This window comes from Lolium rigidum, chromosome 4, assembly GCF_022539505.1.
Source record: "Lolium rigidum isolate FL_2022 chromosome 4, APGP_CSIRO_Lrig_0.1, whole genome shotgun sequence".
NCBI classification, from domain to species: Eukaryota; Viridiplantae; Streptophyta; class Magnoliopsida; order Poales; family Poaceae; genus Lolium; species Lolium rigidum.
Genome location: NC_061511.1, coordinates 142,280,069 through 142,296,383, shown reverse-complemented (window position 1 = coordinate 142,296,383; position 16,315 = coordinate 142,280,069). Strand labels below are relative to the sequence as shown.

Below are 16,315 nucleotides of genomic sequence, written 5' to 3'. Positions count from 1 at the left end.
ATGTGTGGCGCCGATGGGAGGGAGCCACACATGCCGCCACGTCGGATGGGCGCACCGGCTCGGCGTCGATGGCGCCACGTCGGGCCGGGTCGGTGGCGCCGGCAGGAGGGAGCCACATGGGCATGTGTGGCGCCCCTCCCAGGGGCGCCACACAAAAGGGTTAGATTGGTGAAATAGTTTCGCCGGAGGGTCAGTCTGTGCTTTTCTTCCACTTTTGGGTTATTTTTGTGTAAATCGCCTCTCCAGCGCCGCTTTTCACGGCTCTGGTCTACCAAACAAGATGGCGTCTTCCTATTGCTCGCAATGGCACCGCACCACGTCTCCCCGCCAGCAGGGCATGGGACGGCCGCATCCGGCCACGACCGGCCATGCCAGCACGACGCGCTCTCTTTGGCGTTGACTGCATCTACCTTCTTGGCCCTTGAGCTGCACACATGAAGGATGCAGCTGAGAGCCTCGCCGGCACTGTGCGCTCAGGCTTTCAGCCACCAAAGCATGCTGGCCATGGACGTTGGCGCCGTGTGCCCATGACCACCTCTGCGAGCCGATCCCCGTCTGCTTGGGTCGCCTCTCCAAGGCCGCCGTGCTCACTGCGACAACAGATTTCGACGGCCATGCCACCGTGGGTGGGATATTAGAGAGAGGGGAAAGGGGATAAGGCTGGAAGGGCGGCTAGAGTCGGGAAACAGCCAGTGGTGGGTCGCTGTAGGCCTGCCTAGCTACAAGCGCTCGCTACAAGTTCGTGTGTCACTCCGTCTGCATAAGGGCATCTCCAACGCGGAGACCCAAACCCAAAAACGGACACCACTTTCGTCCGTTTTGGTAAAAACGCGTCCCAACGCGCAGATCCAAATGCAAAACGGACGGCCATTTAAGTCCGGGGCGACCCAAACCTGACCAAAATCTGGGCGGACTTTGCGTCTGTCCGGATGGCTCGGGACACCTCCGGACGTCCGTTTTATCCACATGGCCCCACATGTTCTCTCTCCTCTCGTCCTCTTTTCCCATGGAGATGACCGGAATAGCCGCCGGATTTTGGCTGGCTCGGCCAACCGCTCCCGTCGCCCACGCCGGCCGCACCCCGTCGCCGACTCCTCACTTTTTTTCATCCATGCCGGAAGTTGCTCGCTTCAAAAAAGCTCCGGCGGCAAAGCTCGTCGACGGCGATGTGCGGGGTGGCGGCCGCTCGCCGCGCGCGCGCGAGCACGGCCGCCCGGGCGCGCGAGCCACGGTCGCGCGTCTGCTGCTCTCGCCGCGCCGCGCGGCTGCGGCGATCTCTTCCGCGTGCTGCCCAGGACGGGCCCCGCCGCCTTCCACGGCCACGGTCGCGCGCTGCCTGCTCCGCCGGCGCCGTGCGCTGCTGCTGCTCCGCCGGCGCCGTGCGGCTGCTGCTGCTCCGCGTGCTGCCCAGGACCACGGTCGCGCGCTGCCGCTCCGCGTGCGGCCCAGGACGAGCCCCGACTCGCCTTCCACGGCCGCGCGCCGCGCCGCCCGCCCGCACGAGCCGCGCCCCGCGCCGCCCGCCGCCGCGCCCAGGCCGCCCGCCCGCACGAGCCGCGCCCCGCGCCGCCCGCCGCCGCGCCCGGGCCGCCCGCCCGCCCGTGCCGCGCCGCCCGCACGAGCCGCGCCCGCGCCGCCGCCGCCGCGCCCGAGCCGCCCGCCCGAGCCGCCCGCCCGCCTGAGCCGCGCCGCCCGCCGCCGCGCCCGTGCCGCCCGCCCGAGCCGCGCCCGAGCCGCGCCCAGGCCGCCCGCCCGGGCCGCGCGCCCGGCCCGCGCGCACGGGCCCGCGGTGCGGGCGCCGTCCACGAGGGCTCGCCGCGCCCTCGCCGCCCGCCACGGCCGTGCTCCCATCGCCGCGCCTACCATGGCCGCGCAGGGGCTCGCCGCGCCCTCGCCAGCCTCGCCACGCCCGCCATGGCCGTGCAGCGCGCGAGGGGCTCCTCGCCATGGACTGTTCGCGCGGAGGTCGCCGGGGCGTCGACGGAGGCCGCCGGGGCGGGGCGGAGGCCGCCGGGCGGGGCCGGAGCCGGCTGGGTCCGTAGTACTAGTAGTTGGAGAAGATGAATAGTATTGGGTATCTCTGCGCGTTGGGAAACAAAAACAGCCACGGACGTCCTGGTGTGTCCGCGTCTCCGGAAGCCGACCCAAACAGCCAAAATCGGACGTCCGAATACGTTCGTTTGGGTCGCGCGGTTGGAGATGCCCTAACATGTGTTGGTCTGTTAGGTGTTGAGGTGGAGGCTAGATGCTCTGTTTGTGACAGACTCTTCCAACATGGGGGGCAATTTGTTTCTTAGAGCATCCCCACTCGTTTGGGCTCCCCACGCCCAAATCCGGCGAAATTTAGCGCCGGATGGATGTAGTTTTTGGCCTGGGGAGGCCCATTTTTCCAGCCGCGAGCCCATGGACGCGCACCCACCGCGTGCATAGCGACGGCGCGAGTCACCGGGAAGGGCAATCGTCGGAGTTCCCTCGACGCATTGAACCGTCGCGAAGTGGACTGGAGAGCCGAAACGACTCGTCGGGAACGGTCGAAGTGGCCTCGATGCGAGAACCGCCGTAATGGAGCACGAACTCCGCGGAAGAGCAACCGCCACTCTCTTCCAGCCGCGACGACGATGAGGCGGGGCCTTCTAAGAAGAAGAAGAAGTAGTTTAGTTTTAAAGTTTTTATATGTAATTTTTATGTTTATTCGAATTATATTCGAAATATATATATAATCTATCTATGTTGCACCACTTGAGAGTTCAAAGCTTTCGTTCGACGAGGGTATTGCCGTAGATCGGGAAGACGAGGGTTTTGCCGTAGATCGGGAAGACGAGGGTTTTGCCGTAGATCGGAGGCCATTGTCGCCGACAAGTTGGGGCCACGCGCGCTTCGTTTCGTCCGGAGTCCCCGAGCGCTCCCCGGGGGGCCGGGGATGGCGTGGGATCGCCGGATGGATTTAGGCCCAAATCCGGACGAAAACGAGGAACCGGGGACGCGACTGGGCCGAATTACGCCGTCCGGATGGAAAAAACGCTCGCCGGGGGCCTGTTCGGGGGGACGAGTGGAGATGCTCTTAAATGCAAAGATGCAAAGAAGAGAACTAGATGATGCACTATTCAGCTCCTGGTTTGCACTTCGGTTCCATCTGTTATAAGAGCTTTTTTTGGCCTGCGTGATAAAAAGAAGCTAACGATGGATCGATGATTGTTTTGCTGTGAAGTTGGTGCCATGAAAAGAACAAACGGAATCATGGTGAGCACCTTCTCATAGTTCCTGAGTTTCAGTTTACTGTCGGTAGGCATGTTAAGGAATAGAAAGCACATCTCAGGGCCAAACCGAGCACCACTATTCTACAAGCCAGGTTTTGGCAGCCTCCACCTATAGACTTTGTCAAAGTTAATATTGATGCCGCGTTTAACACTTTGACCACATCAAGCGCCCGGGGGTGTATTTGCCGAGATGAAAATGTTGTTGTCAGGTTTGCTTCGGCGGGCAGAATTGTCACTGCCTCTGATGCGCTATGCTGAAACTCTTGCCCTGTTTAGAGCTGTTGAGATTGCTGATGACCTGGGAGTGGGCCGTGTTGTTTTTTAAACTGATTGCCTGGTGTTGAAGCAAGCATTATGTCTACAGTGTATGATTATTCACAGTTGGGCATCCTTTCCATATGCTAAAAAAATTTGGACATCCTTTCCAGTGAATTGAAATACAAGTTTTGTCTCCGTTTTATTGATGTTCGAATTATGCATGTTCAGAGAGATCATAACAAACTAGCGCATGTGATGCTGTCTTTGGGTTTCGGTGTATCCGACAACGAACATTCTATGTAGTTTTCGAACTACCCGAGTATTGTAACCCGTGAGCCGACCGGCGATTTTGCCGTGTCTTAATGGACTATGAGCATGTACAAAAAAATGTTAGGTTACACCACACGACTAGCCGACCAGTGTGGGTGAAATGGATAGGAGAATTAACATGCATGGTTATATTAGATATTTAGAGCATATCTTCCATTTTTATCTTCCTATTACACTCAAATAATACAACAAACATTGTTGAAAGTAAAATTAACCATGTTACCAAATTCATCTTTGTCTTCATTACTTTATTAGTAATACATGCTTATTAAACCTTCTAAAATATTAATCTAACCTTTTTGAAAGGAAAAAATCCCTTCATAGATTGAATATAATCCAATTATTCTTCGAACGTATAGTTCAGAATATGTTAAAATAAATCGTTAGGAAAGAAAATTACCAAGATTGTTAGTAAAAATAGATCACATTCATATTTGTAGGTCTCTTGGAAAAAATATGCATTGGTATTATGCATTAAAAATACACTTATAGTTCAATATGCAATTGTAGGAATAGATGTACTTTACATTATGTTCTGTTTAAATACAATATGCTCATGCGTGCTAATCCAAAGAAACAACTTCACAACATACCACATAAAATTATTAAATCTGATTTTCCTAATTAAGCCCAGATTTTAAATTTAAGTTCAGAAGTTCGAGAAACAGTATCTATAGTGAGCTAAATAATGAACTGTTGTCTTCAAGGGAAATACTTTTGTCAGCTCTGGATATACCAAACCCAACTTTTGAATTATCGGGTCAAAATTATAGGCATAGTTTGATTATCACATTCAAAAACTTCTGTCCTGCATGTGGCCGCAGTGTAGCTGCTAAAATTTCAAATCTATTTCACCTGGCTGATAATTTCTAAGGCTAACTACTTATATTTCATAAATACCTAAAACTTTTAAGATATAAGGTCAAACTCGAGTACTTCGTGCCTTTTCAAATAGTTGTAAAACAAAGTAATCGTCACGGGCGCGGCGTGCCGCCGCGCCAATGCTTACTAGTTCATTAATTAAGGAGAAGAGAATTTGTGTACAAAGAAGAAGTTAAGAAGGTTCGACAAAAGGAACTACTCTCCCAAAATTAGAACACTCCATTTTTTGGCACCCGTGGTGATCCAAAGGTGTGATTCCTTCTTCAATGACACAAGGAGGATAGACGGCGGCGTGGATTTCTTGCGTAAGGCTCTCGCATTATGTTTGTTCCGAAATGTCCAACAAACAAGCATGGTGATCGCAGCCATGGCTTTGCGATTGGATTTCTAAACTCTTGAAAATAAAATGGCCTTTAAGCTTGTTACTTATGATGGGAAAAACATCAACACTGCAGGTTGAGGAGTCCTTGTGAAATACGTTCTCACCTCGCAAGCCATCTTCCATTTCACACCGCCTATCATTCCCCCGAGGTGCCTACATCGCACGAACAAGATCGAGCGTGCATTTTTTATGGGCCGGCGCTAGTAAGGTTACCGGAGGCAAGTGCGAGATAAATTGGAAATCAGTTTGTCGTCCGACCAAGCTTGAGGGACTTGAAATTCTTCATGTCTAGTAGTTTGCGCGTGCACCAAGACTAAGATGGCCATGGTTTGAATCGAGGGAATCCTAAGAAGTTGTGGGTGGGGATGGGTAACCCATGCGATGAGGTTGACATGTCATTTTTTTATGCATCCACTACCATTACTACTATAAATAGCAATATTGCGTCTTTTTGGACATCCTCGTGGCTTAATGAGAAGTTTCCAGAGGACATTGTGTCACTCATCTTTGAGGCATCTACTGGAAGAAAAATAGAGCGTCTCACAAGCTATGAAGGAAAATGCTTGGACCAAAAAGTTGAAGATGGACTCCAACTTAGTTATCCCTCACATCCATCACTACATCTCCTTGTGGATTGAGATTAGCAATGTGCACCTCCATGAGGATGAGGAGTACAAGATAGTATGGAACCTAGCGATGAATGGAGAATACTTCTCGTCATGGGCCTATAAAGCACAATTCTGCCGGTCCACTCTCACATTCGTGAATGGGTCGGTTTGAAAGGCTTAGGCGCACCCTAAAACAAAGTTGCCCGCTTCGTTGGCAATACTGAGAGGTGAGTATGGACAAATCATGGGCTCTACCCGCTTTTGCAAGCAAATCCAAGAAACGGCGGCACACCTCTTTATCCATTACTGATAAGAGTTTGGGAGTTGGTGAAAGAGTGGCTTGGACTACCCTACATTGAGACCTCCAATCGGATGACCGGAGCTTTCTATCTTCGATTGGTGGCGGTAGCATCCTCATAATTCAGACCGTGACGCCCAACTACTTATGGCGGCATGCATACCTTGAGGTCTTACCCACAACGTCATGCAATGTAACCATGCGGGCGACACTATGCAAAAGGGTCCGCTTCTGATTTTCAACTTAATGCCGAAGTTTGAGATTTGGATCAAATTGGTCCATTTTCACTTCAAACGTCCGCTGCTACTAGTACCTTTTTCTCGATAAAGGGTGCTTCATTACTTAAAAGGATTTAAACATTACACCCAGTCTCTGCATAACTAAGATGCACACAGTCGTTCAAAGTATTAAAAGGATCAAACAAATATGTTCAAAGTCGAAAAAGGTAAAACACTAGATAGTGTCGGTACCCTAATTAGCCTCAAGTATGCTGCCACTCATATGTTGGAAAATAAACTATTTCGCCGTGTTCTTCAATCGTGTAGACACCTTCATACAAAGATCGCGATCCTCCAAACACTGGAGTGACGATCATAAACGGAGGAAAGCCGTAGCGTGGCATATGCCAAGTTCTAGATCGAATCCTGGGGATCGTTTTTGTATGCAAACCATGATAGATCGATAGCCAACTTGAACTGTTCTACTATGTTTCTCTTAATATATTCGCAAAAACAAACAGCAAGAACAAATAAAAAAGATTTCATTGACCCGACGGCCGCCGAAACGAAATCAACGACCCGTCTCCGTAGCGGCGATCACTGTAGATGCATTACGTGCGGCCGTGTAGGCCAGCCGCAATCTAATTCATTCGTACTACTACTACAGCACCGTGTGTATGGCAGCAGGCCAAGGACAGACAGGAAGCCGCTCGTCGTGGCAGTCGCGCGCTCGTAACTCGTTCGCGTCCACTCATGCATTCAGTGCATCCCCACCAAACGTCCCCCGCCGACGTCCTCTCGCCCCTGCTCTTTTGGTGCGGTGCACGCACGAGCTCCTCCTAGATGCGAAGACCATTTAACGCTAGGGCATCTCACAGCTCAACAGTACTCCAATGATGCAGGAATATACGTGCACCCCATCGGGAGAATAATAAGTTTGGTCTCATTTGCCTGCCTGCGGCCTGCGAACTTGGAACGTATCCATGCATGGCCCCGGGCTCGAATCATTGGCACCCGTTTTGAGATGAGATCACGAGGAAGATCGCGTCGTTCTCAAGTCGATTGACATGACCCATTGTTTGTGTTTCTTAAGCGGACATAGATTTCACTTAGTTTCATTCCTTTGATATTTTCAACACATTCAGGTTATTCCGTTTTGTTTGGATGCCCGTACGTTGACCCTTTTCTGAGCCGAGGGTTTTTAGAGCATCTCTAGTAGTACCCGTATAAAGGCGAACTGAAGAAGGAGTTCGATCTTCCGAATTTTTCAGTTTCGATGATTTTAGTCGCGGCGAAAAATAGAAACCGAAAACGCGAACTAGAAAATGAAAATCAAACGTCGCGGGAAATTTTGCTCGGATGAACCATGTGAAATGGAACGAAATTTTGCTTCGATCGAGCTAAATTCGAACATAATTTACATATACTAATAAAAATGCTAACTAAACCTACTCCTGCGTGCTAATTTGATCTAAAATACTAAAATTGGCCCCGGGATTGTCACCGGGGCTGTACCCGCGGCGGAGGAGGATGATTTTTTTGGCGCCGGCGACGCCTATGCGAGGACGACTGCGGCCACCTCGAACGGTGCCGCCTCCGCCGAGCTCCCGCTGGTGAGAGCCGGCCCATCTTCCTCCTCGTCGTCGCTGTCGCCGCCGGACACGCCACACCCGGCGGACGCGGCGGCGATCCTCCGCCGCCGATTCGGCGCCCTTCCCTACCGGCCCATCGTGCGCACGTCATTGCGAAGACGACGAAGAAATTTCTCGTTGGAGGTGTGGAGTGGAGACGCGGTGGAGCGGCGGCAGGGGAGTAGGATTTTGGAACCCAACTCGCCCCGCACCCTGTATAAATACGGGGCGGCTGTCCAGTTTCTCGGACCCCCAAACTTATTTTACGGCTAGGCCGCGAGTTCGGACTCCATTCTGGGCCTTTTCCGGCCCGAACCTTTATTCTCGCCGGAAAAATATGGGTCTGGCTCATTTTTCGGTTGCTGTTAGAGTTGCTCTTATCCGACCAAGAATTACCATGTGACAACTTACTTTTAGTACTTGTTTTGACGGTAGTCACCATCCACCGTCGGCTAAAAATCACACGGCCGGCAAGTCGCCCGCTCGAGGAGAATAAAATCCAAACGTTTCTCTCGTTAGAGAGATGATGTAGTTTTTTCTTTCGAAGTAGAGACTCTCACTCTAGCCTTTTTATCGAGTGATGCATACAACTTTCATTGATGATTATTAAGTTTAAGTGTAAGTCTTACAAAAGATTACATCATGGGTCACACAGGGTTGAGACATGAATCAACCATCTTAAAACAATAGAAAACATGTGACGATTCTACGCTACCATGTTAAGCTAAGATCAAAACGTCATCTGAACGGGTTGTATATATATCTCGTGCAACCTTCTCTAGCCGGTTGCATCCAATATCTAAGTCCCCGCGTTTCTCCGTTGATTGTAGAAAGGATCACATACGAATTCAATGCGTAGCCATTGGTATTACCTGCATAAAAGAAGTTGATTCTGCATTGTTACAAATATAATCGTTCCGAGTATTCTACATGGCCCACAATAAAGCACAAACACCAACTCTGATGTGCACTTTATCTTTCTTTCGTACACCCGCTAACCAATTCCCAAACAAGTTCGTAATATTTGGGGGTGGGGGGGCTCATATACAGTACACGGCATACCATTTTTGCGAAGGTACAATCGATAAATAAATGTTCTATTGTTTCATCTTAATCACAAAAACAACATCTATGCTTTCATTGCCAGTTTCTCTTTGGTAAATTATCTTTAGTAAGAAAAACCTTCTTATGCAAGAACCACATAAAAAAGGGGATGATGTAGATGTAAGATAACTAAAAGATACAAAAATATAGATGTAAAATAACTACCGTTTACATCACATTGGAGCAAAAATATAGCTCCAACAGATAAAAAAAGGTTAAAATCGTTTTTTGTGCTTCCACCCGCGCGCTCGACCGCCCCACATCTGGCCAAATCCCAGCCATGGATCCCTCCTCCGGCCAACCCTGCCTCCACCCGCCCATACCGGCCCTCCCATCGCCCCCGCCAGCCAGTTCCCAGTGAAATCGAGCCCCGCCGCGCCCGCAACAGCCAACCATAGCGCCTCCATTCGCCGGCCGGTGTTCGCCGTGCCACGCCCAACCACTGCATCGATTGTAGCCGCGGCTGCACCGTCGAAGTCGAAAGGGACGAAGCCCGCGACGAAGGGCAAGGTGGCCGGCCCGAAGAGGGTAGCGCCGGCAGTGTCCGCATCGGTGCCGATCGCGCCCGCTATGCAAGAACCAAGAGGAAGATGGTCGGCGGGTGTGGAAAGAACCCCTTCGATGCCACTGTGCAGTTCGTTGTTCCTCCACCACCCCCACCGCTGCCCCTATCGTGGAGGAGCCAACGTTCTCGCACGCGTCAACAGCCGGTCAGAAATTGGTCAATGAAATGACCGAGAGGTATAAATTTTCAACTTTTTTTTTGTAATTGTGCAAAATAAAATGCAATGACGTAGAGATTGTTTGCGATGTTCTAGTGTCGATGACACAACATTCTTGCACACAATGGATGTTGGAGCGGCCGACAACGTTGTTCAAGACACACCATCGCATGAGTATGTACACGCCAGCGATGATGACGTGGATGAGAATGAAGACGTTGGCGCCGATGGGCTAGACGTGGAGGACGAGGGGTTCTTGCATAACCTTCAAAGGGAAGAGCCTCCAACTATGAAGACAAGTTGATATGGACTGCTTGGAAGAGATGGAGGAAGAAAAAAAAAGATGAAATGGTTGTGATGAACTATGCAATGATTGAACATGATGAACTTGATGATATGTGTGTGCTTGACTTTAATTCGTATGTTATTCATCATATATGTGATATCTGTTTCATAATATTCATCTAGTTTATCCATATGTTTGTAAATCTGAAATATACATCACCTAGATGGTGATGTGAAATATATCATCTCCTGGAGCCGTTTCAGAGGAGAGATGATGTATTTACACCATCTTAACTTTTGTGAGCATAAATAAGTGTAGTAAAAATAGGAAATGGAACAAAAATAGGCGATGTAAAATACATCATCTCTTGGAGACGTTCTTATAGTTTCCTGTTTATTTGGCACGCAGGGGTGGAATCGCTTTGTAACTCGAATAACATACATGATTGCCTAGCCTCGTGCAGAAGACATTTTTCCCAAGGAGTCCGGCTCTATACCGATGAAACACCGACACCACAAGAAAGCCGTTATTAACAACAAAAAAATACGGTTCGGTCCCAAGGGAGCCCTCTATCGTCCTTGTCTCGCACGCGCCGATTGCGCATCGATGTACCGACCGGTGGAGTTCCCGCTTTGTCGCAGGAAGTAGAAATTAGTATTCATATATGCACTATGAAGTCATCGATCTTTATCCGGAGGTGACATCAAACATGGATCACAAAGGATCCATGGCCCCGAGAAGAAGATGCCGCTAGGGCAAGCACACCTAGGCGTCCACCCAATTAGATGGAATAACTAGTACCGCTGGCCCAACGAAGATATGATCAAACCCTTCTTCCGTAGAGGGAAAGGCAAATATATCCTCTAGATCTCCTCAATATATTTGATGGGTCACAACGACACGCATCGCTAAAGCCGAAGAAAAAACCGGGGAGAAGCATCGTCGTCACCACCGGCGGAAGGGCCAAAGCGATAGATAGCGAAGACCTCCATGTCCACCGGATCTTTGGACCCAATGGTGTATACACCACTGTCGAATGAATTATGATTGAACAACACCACCATCAATGCTCGAAGGATCGAAGCAACACACTTAGATATACCTAGACGTCCACCCAATTAGACGAGCATATACCTACTTAATTCCCCAAGACAAGGTTAATTGTAGCTCTCATCGGTAGATTGGGGTTTCCTCACAAAATAAAGTCTGAAAGAAAAGAGTTAAACTTCGAGGTACTAAAACTCTCTATTCTTTCATGACACAATATTTTATAAAAGCAGCCAAACGCGAGGTACCAAACAATAAACCTGTTGATACCAGCCATCCATAATTTACTTTGAGTCGCAATACAAGGGCTACGTGGATGAGCGTAGCCACTAAAGTAGTCAATAGATATCAGCAAGATTACCAACACTAATATGATATGGAAAAGCAACCAAACAACTTGGTCGACGTTCCTAGGAGCCGGTAATAGGAATCATCATTGTCGAGGATGTAGCAGCCGGGGAAAATATTGCAATGACAATCCTCATCACGGCAACCATAAGAACATCTAGAAAATTATAGTTTTCTAGCACCATCATTGAAGTCTAAAAGGAGATATCGTGATCGAACGCACATATAGATTGGATTTCCCACCCTTCCTAAGTCTGATGAGACCAGGAGAAGAAAGATGAACCGGTATATGGAGGAGCCGTAGGGGAAGACGGTGCTAGGTTTAGGAAACGGGGCTAGGTTGTATGTTTCTCAGTTTTTCGCCGTACAAGTAGGACGGTATATTTCTCCGCCCCCCCCCCCAAAAAGAGTAGGACGGTATTAAAACTGGATGGTCACCTCCTATCCAGGGAGTGTGCCCAACCAAACACACCACCGTAACACCGGCCACTCAGTCCGGTTTTTTTTTTTATCTTTTTGCAGGGAATCCACTCAGTCCGTATTTAGCGCTTGGATCATGGCACTTTCTTTTTCGCGTGTCTCATCTGAACCGTACATGCTAAATCAGAAGGCCCAGGTTGACAAACGGCGACTATTAAAGCCCCTCCAAACTCTCGGCGAGCAATCCCACACGAAGGTCTCCGTGCTTCCAGACGGTTGTCAAACACGCTGCGGGCCGAACCAACGTAATATTTTCTCCTTTCACCAGATGATCCAATTCTTAGAACCGTACTGTGCCCTCTCAAAATTACATGTTGCGCAGATTTTGTTTGTGTCCTACTCCTATCCGATCCGTAATCCCGAACAACGGAACAAGGAACGCTCCCTTTTTTCCTATACGATTTGAAGGATCTTAATTAGGATGTTATCCTTGTGAAGAATCCTTCTTATTTTCTTCTTCTTCTAAGTAGTAGTTGGTGTATGATTTAAAGAAACCCTACCGAGAAGATTATTGGTTTCCACCCGCAAATAAATAAAGATATAAATTTGTTTTGATTGATCTCTGTATCATAAAGATCTGTTGTGGTGGTATTCTAGATAGGATGTTGGCGTGTGGTCGTATAGATAGGATATCGATTGCAGGTGCCTGTATTTAAGTTAACATTACATCATCTGATTTTCTTCAACTCAGGAAATCTGACGTCTTCGAGTAAGTTTTAGTTTGCTGGACCTGCTTTCTGTCCTGCACTAGTTTACTTCCCAAGGTTTTTTTACTCAAATTCATAAATCATCATAACTCTATAATTTTGTTCTCCATATGTCGCATACGCAGAACCCTGATATTTTGAGAAATTTAGGTGCCAACAATCATCCTAGGATTGTTGGAGTGTTGATTCCTGAATTTATGCACTCATGTTTTCAGATGTCGCCCTCTTGCGCAAAAGTGGAGGTGGAGCCAATCCCCTTGCCTGGTGATGCTAGGGACTGGTCAGAGCTACCACTTGATGCGCTTTCTGTAATCTTCGCCAAGCTTGGGGCCATTGAAATTCTGATGGGTGCGGGCCTTGTGTGCCACTCATGGTTGGAGGCTGCCAAGGTCCCTGAGTTGTGGCGATTCGTGGACATGACCCGTCATAAGCTGATTTTCAAGAAGGACAACAGGGTTATGTGTGCAATGGCTAAGGTAGCTGTAGATCGGTCTGCTGGGAAGCTGGAGTCGTTCTGGGGTCAGAAATTTGTTACCTGTAATCTCTTGAGTTACATAGGGGAGAGGTAATCTTCTTTCCTGCGAAATTTATCTTTCTATACTTCAATATCATAGTGGTACTCCTTAGTATGTCCATTACCATTTCTTTTTGTACGGTATACTTAACAGTCTGCGTTCTGTATATGTATTTTGCATTCTTTGTGGTACACATTTCCTCAAATTGTGATTGCCATTCTATGTTAAATGCGCAATACCACAGAAAGGACCCCCCCTCCCCCCCAGTTTCTCTTGCAAAATGTTAGTAACTAAGGGTGAATTTTAGATATATTTCGTACCACTTGGGAAGTTTGCATGTTCTAGATAACAGGCAATGTTGGGTAATTTCCTCAGAAAGTGTTCCAATATTGTTTTGCAATTTATCAAATGAGAGAGGTACCTAAGTCTGTAGCAAAATACATTGTGTTCCTCCTGCCTTACTTTCATAGATATCTTTTTTTGCAATTTTATTATTTGAGAAAGGTACCATCCAAGTGACGTTTTCATGATATGCCAACTCTAGAAATCAATTCTTCTAACTTTAGCATGTGGTTTATGAAAAGCCATAACTTATCCGACTGCGTAGTTGAACAAGAAATATCTATTAGGTCTAATCTATTTCGAAATATTGATTGTGCTTGTGTATATCATTCAACTTAATTACCTGATACTTTACCAAACCTACTGCTTAGACAAATTGTTTTTTTCTTACTTGTCATTAAATTTGATATTTGTCTTTGCAGGACAAGCTCCTTGAAGAGCATCCGACTCATTGGATGCACGTCTGTTTTTTGCGAAGAATTATCTGTGTTTGCTGCGAAATTCCCTTTGCTAGAGGAGCTAGAGCATTCATATGCTTTCGGGATTCTTGAAGAATTTTACAAATATGTTGGCAGTAAGTGCCCACAGCTGAGATGCCTGAGAGTCAACGCCGAGTATGACGGAGTGCACCAGGTTATTCATGATGACAGTGAGGATGAAGAGGAGGAGGAGGCGGAGGAGGAGGAGGATGATGATGGTGTGGATGAGCTCTTTCATGATCCATTCTGTGAAGAAGAAGAAGAAGATGTGATGTGGCAGGAGAGTAAAAACGCAGATGCATTTGCAATAGCTGAAAACATGCATGAGCTACGGATCCTTCAGATTTCAGGTAACAGCTTGACGAAGAAGGGTGTTCATGACATCCTCAAAAACTGCCCTCACCTCGAGTTGCTCGATCTCAGTGACTGCTGGAATGTGAAGGTTGATGATGGCCTCCGAGCAAGATGGGCTCATCTCAAACATGTCAAGATTACTGAAGGTCTGACCCCCTTCCAAGAGCTTCATCTCATTGATGAACATGAAGGACGAGAGTTCGTCGCTTACGAGGATCCACCTCACGGGGATGATGAGATGGGTGATGAGTGGGATAACTACTATGATGATATCTCTCTTCTCTCAGATGGCTCTGAACCTGACTTGAGCAACATTGACATCGACGACATTACCGCGTATACTTACATTCATGATTATTATGGCCTGTAGGAATCTTACAAGGAAGTTGTCTTTATTTGTGTTGGGACAGAATATGTAGCATGTAGTATCGGTCTGGAGTTTTTGATTTTATAATACTAAAATCCGTGTGTATGCAGCCGGTAGGTGTCTTGGCAAGCTCGTGTTAGTTCGATGTGTTTCGAAGGGCCTGATGCCGAACTTTATTAAGATAGAAAGGAGAGAGTACATTGGTGTGGCAGCAGGGACGGAGACAAGAGGGTGAGGGGGCGCAGCCCCCCTATGCTCATGATTTTTCTTTAAACACAAGCCATGACAGCTCCTTATTTATGTGATTTTAGCTAGTTCTGCTCCCCTCATACCAAGATTGTCTCCCTTATATTTCATTCCTAACTCCGTCCCTGTGTGGCAGGGTCACGACTGAGGTAGCCGCAAAAAGAAAGGTTGCTACAAACAGCAAAAACAAGACTCCCAAATAGGCTTAGGCCACAACCACCTCGGGCACTACAAAAACACCGACAGGCGCTGCCTCAAACTCTTAACTCAAGCTCTAAATGGAGACGATGCAGTCTGCTGCGCGCCATGTTTGTACATCCTCAACGATGAGCTCGAAGACCCGTTCCGCAGTGCTGAACTCAGTTTGGAAAATACGTGTTAGCTCGATGTGTTTTTAGTTTTAGTTTGTTGTGCTTTGATGTGTTTTTCCTATGACATAACCAAATAATTTATGCAACTAAATTCTGCAAGATTTCACATGCCACAACATAGTGTTATTACGTTTCTTCCGTTCATGTGCTTTTAAAATCCTTTAATGAACAGGTCCTAAGTATTGCGGTGTTTGAGAAAATATAGAACCTTTTTATCAATGTGTTTGGATACAGTGAATTAGACATCAGAATATAAATTTTTGAAGAGGCTTGCTTCAGTACAACCCCTCCCCAAACTCAACAAAACACAACTAATATTGTTTAGGCTCATATCCAAACCCAAATGCAAAACTCAGTATTCCCACATATAGGTATACAGTCGCCGCACGACAGTTTGGCGGGCACCGCAAGACAGTCCAGCGGGCGCCGCAAGACAGTCCGTCGGCACCGCAAGACAGTTCGGTGCCGCAAGACAGTTCGGTGCAGGCACCGTAAGACAATCCGGCTAGTCTCATTCCCAACGCGATGGACAGTCCGACCTAATTGCATCAGACTGTCCGGCCGTTCACGTCGCCGTCTAGCGCTCGATCTAACCTGCACGCCGCCCCAACTATACTGGTACGGACCTACGAGGTATTGCCGAGGCTCGTGTCGCCCAGCGTTGCCTTACAGTGCCTCGTGGCCGCCCATCACCACCTTGTTGCCCCTCCCACCTGACGGCCACGATCGTCACCGCGCGAACGTACATACATAATTATATACATAGGTATGTGACATATTCATACAATTTAGTTAGGTCATACCGATGTTGTACAGGGTTACATATACCCGTTTAATATTAAACGAAGGGGTTCAAGCGATCTCAGCCGTCCTTGTATTTAAGTTCGCTTTGAGTTTAGGGGAGGGGTTGTACCGGAGCAAACACCAATTTGGAATTATATAAACCCAATCCGCATGTAGGTAGCTACATAATTGGGGCTTAAGAGCATCTCTACCTCTAGTAGACCCCATCCAGCCCCCATCCCATCCGCATAATAACTGCCATTTTGGGGTTTTAGATAGAAAAAAAAAGTCGGTTCAGAC

The 16,315-nt window shown here is 48.1% G+C and overlaps 1 protein-coding gene across 1 annotated transcript; it reads left to right on the top strand.

The window, feature by feature from the left end:
- The first annotated feature begins 1,166 nt into the window (after nt 1-1,166).
- Nucleotides 1,167-14,618, top strand: LOC124647579 (F-box protein SKIP19-like). The gene is made up of 4 exons (XM_047187498.1): nt 1,167-1,418; nt 12,774-13,123; nt 13,838-14,112; nt 14,158-14,618. Exons 1-4 carry the CDS (start codon nt 1,167-1,169, stop codon nt 14,616-14,618), a joined length of 1,338 nt encoding a protein of 445 aa, XP_047043454.1.
- The last annotated feature ends 1,697 nt before the right edge of the window (nt 14,619-16,315 follow it).

Bases quoted from the DNA above. Each gene is read 5' to 3' on its own strand.
- LOC124647579 (XM_047187498.1), top strand. From the start codon at position 1,167: ATGTGCGGGGTGGCGGCCGCTCGCCGCGCGCGCGCGAGCACGGCCGCC. The intron at 1,419-12,773 runs GTCGCGCGCTGC...TCATGTTTTCAG, and splicing joins GCGTGCTGCCCAGGACCACG to ATGTCGCCCTCTTGCGCAAA. The intron at 13,124-13,837 runs GTAATCTTCTTT...TTGTCTTTGCAG, and splicing joins TTGAGTTACATAGGGGAGAG to GACAAGCTCCTTGAAGAGCA.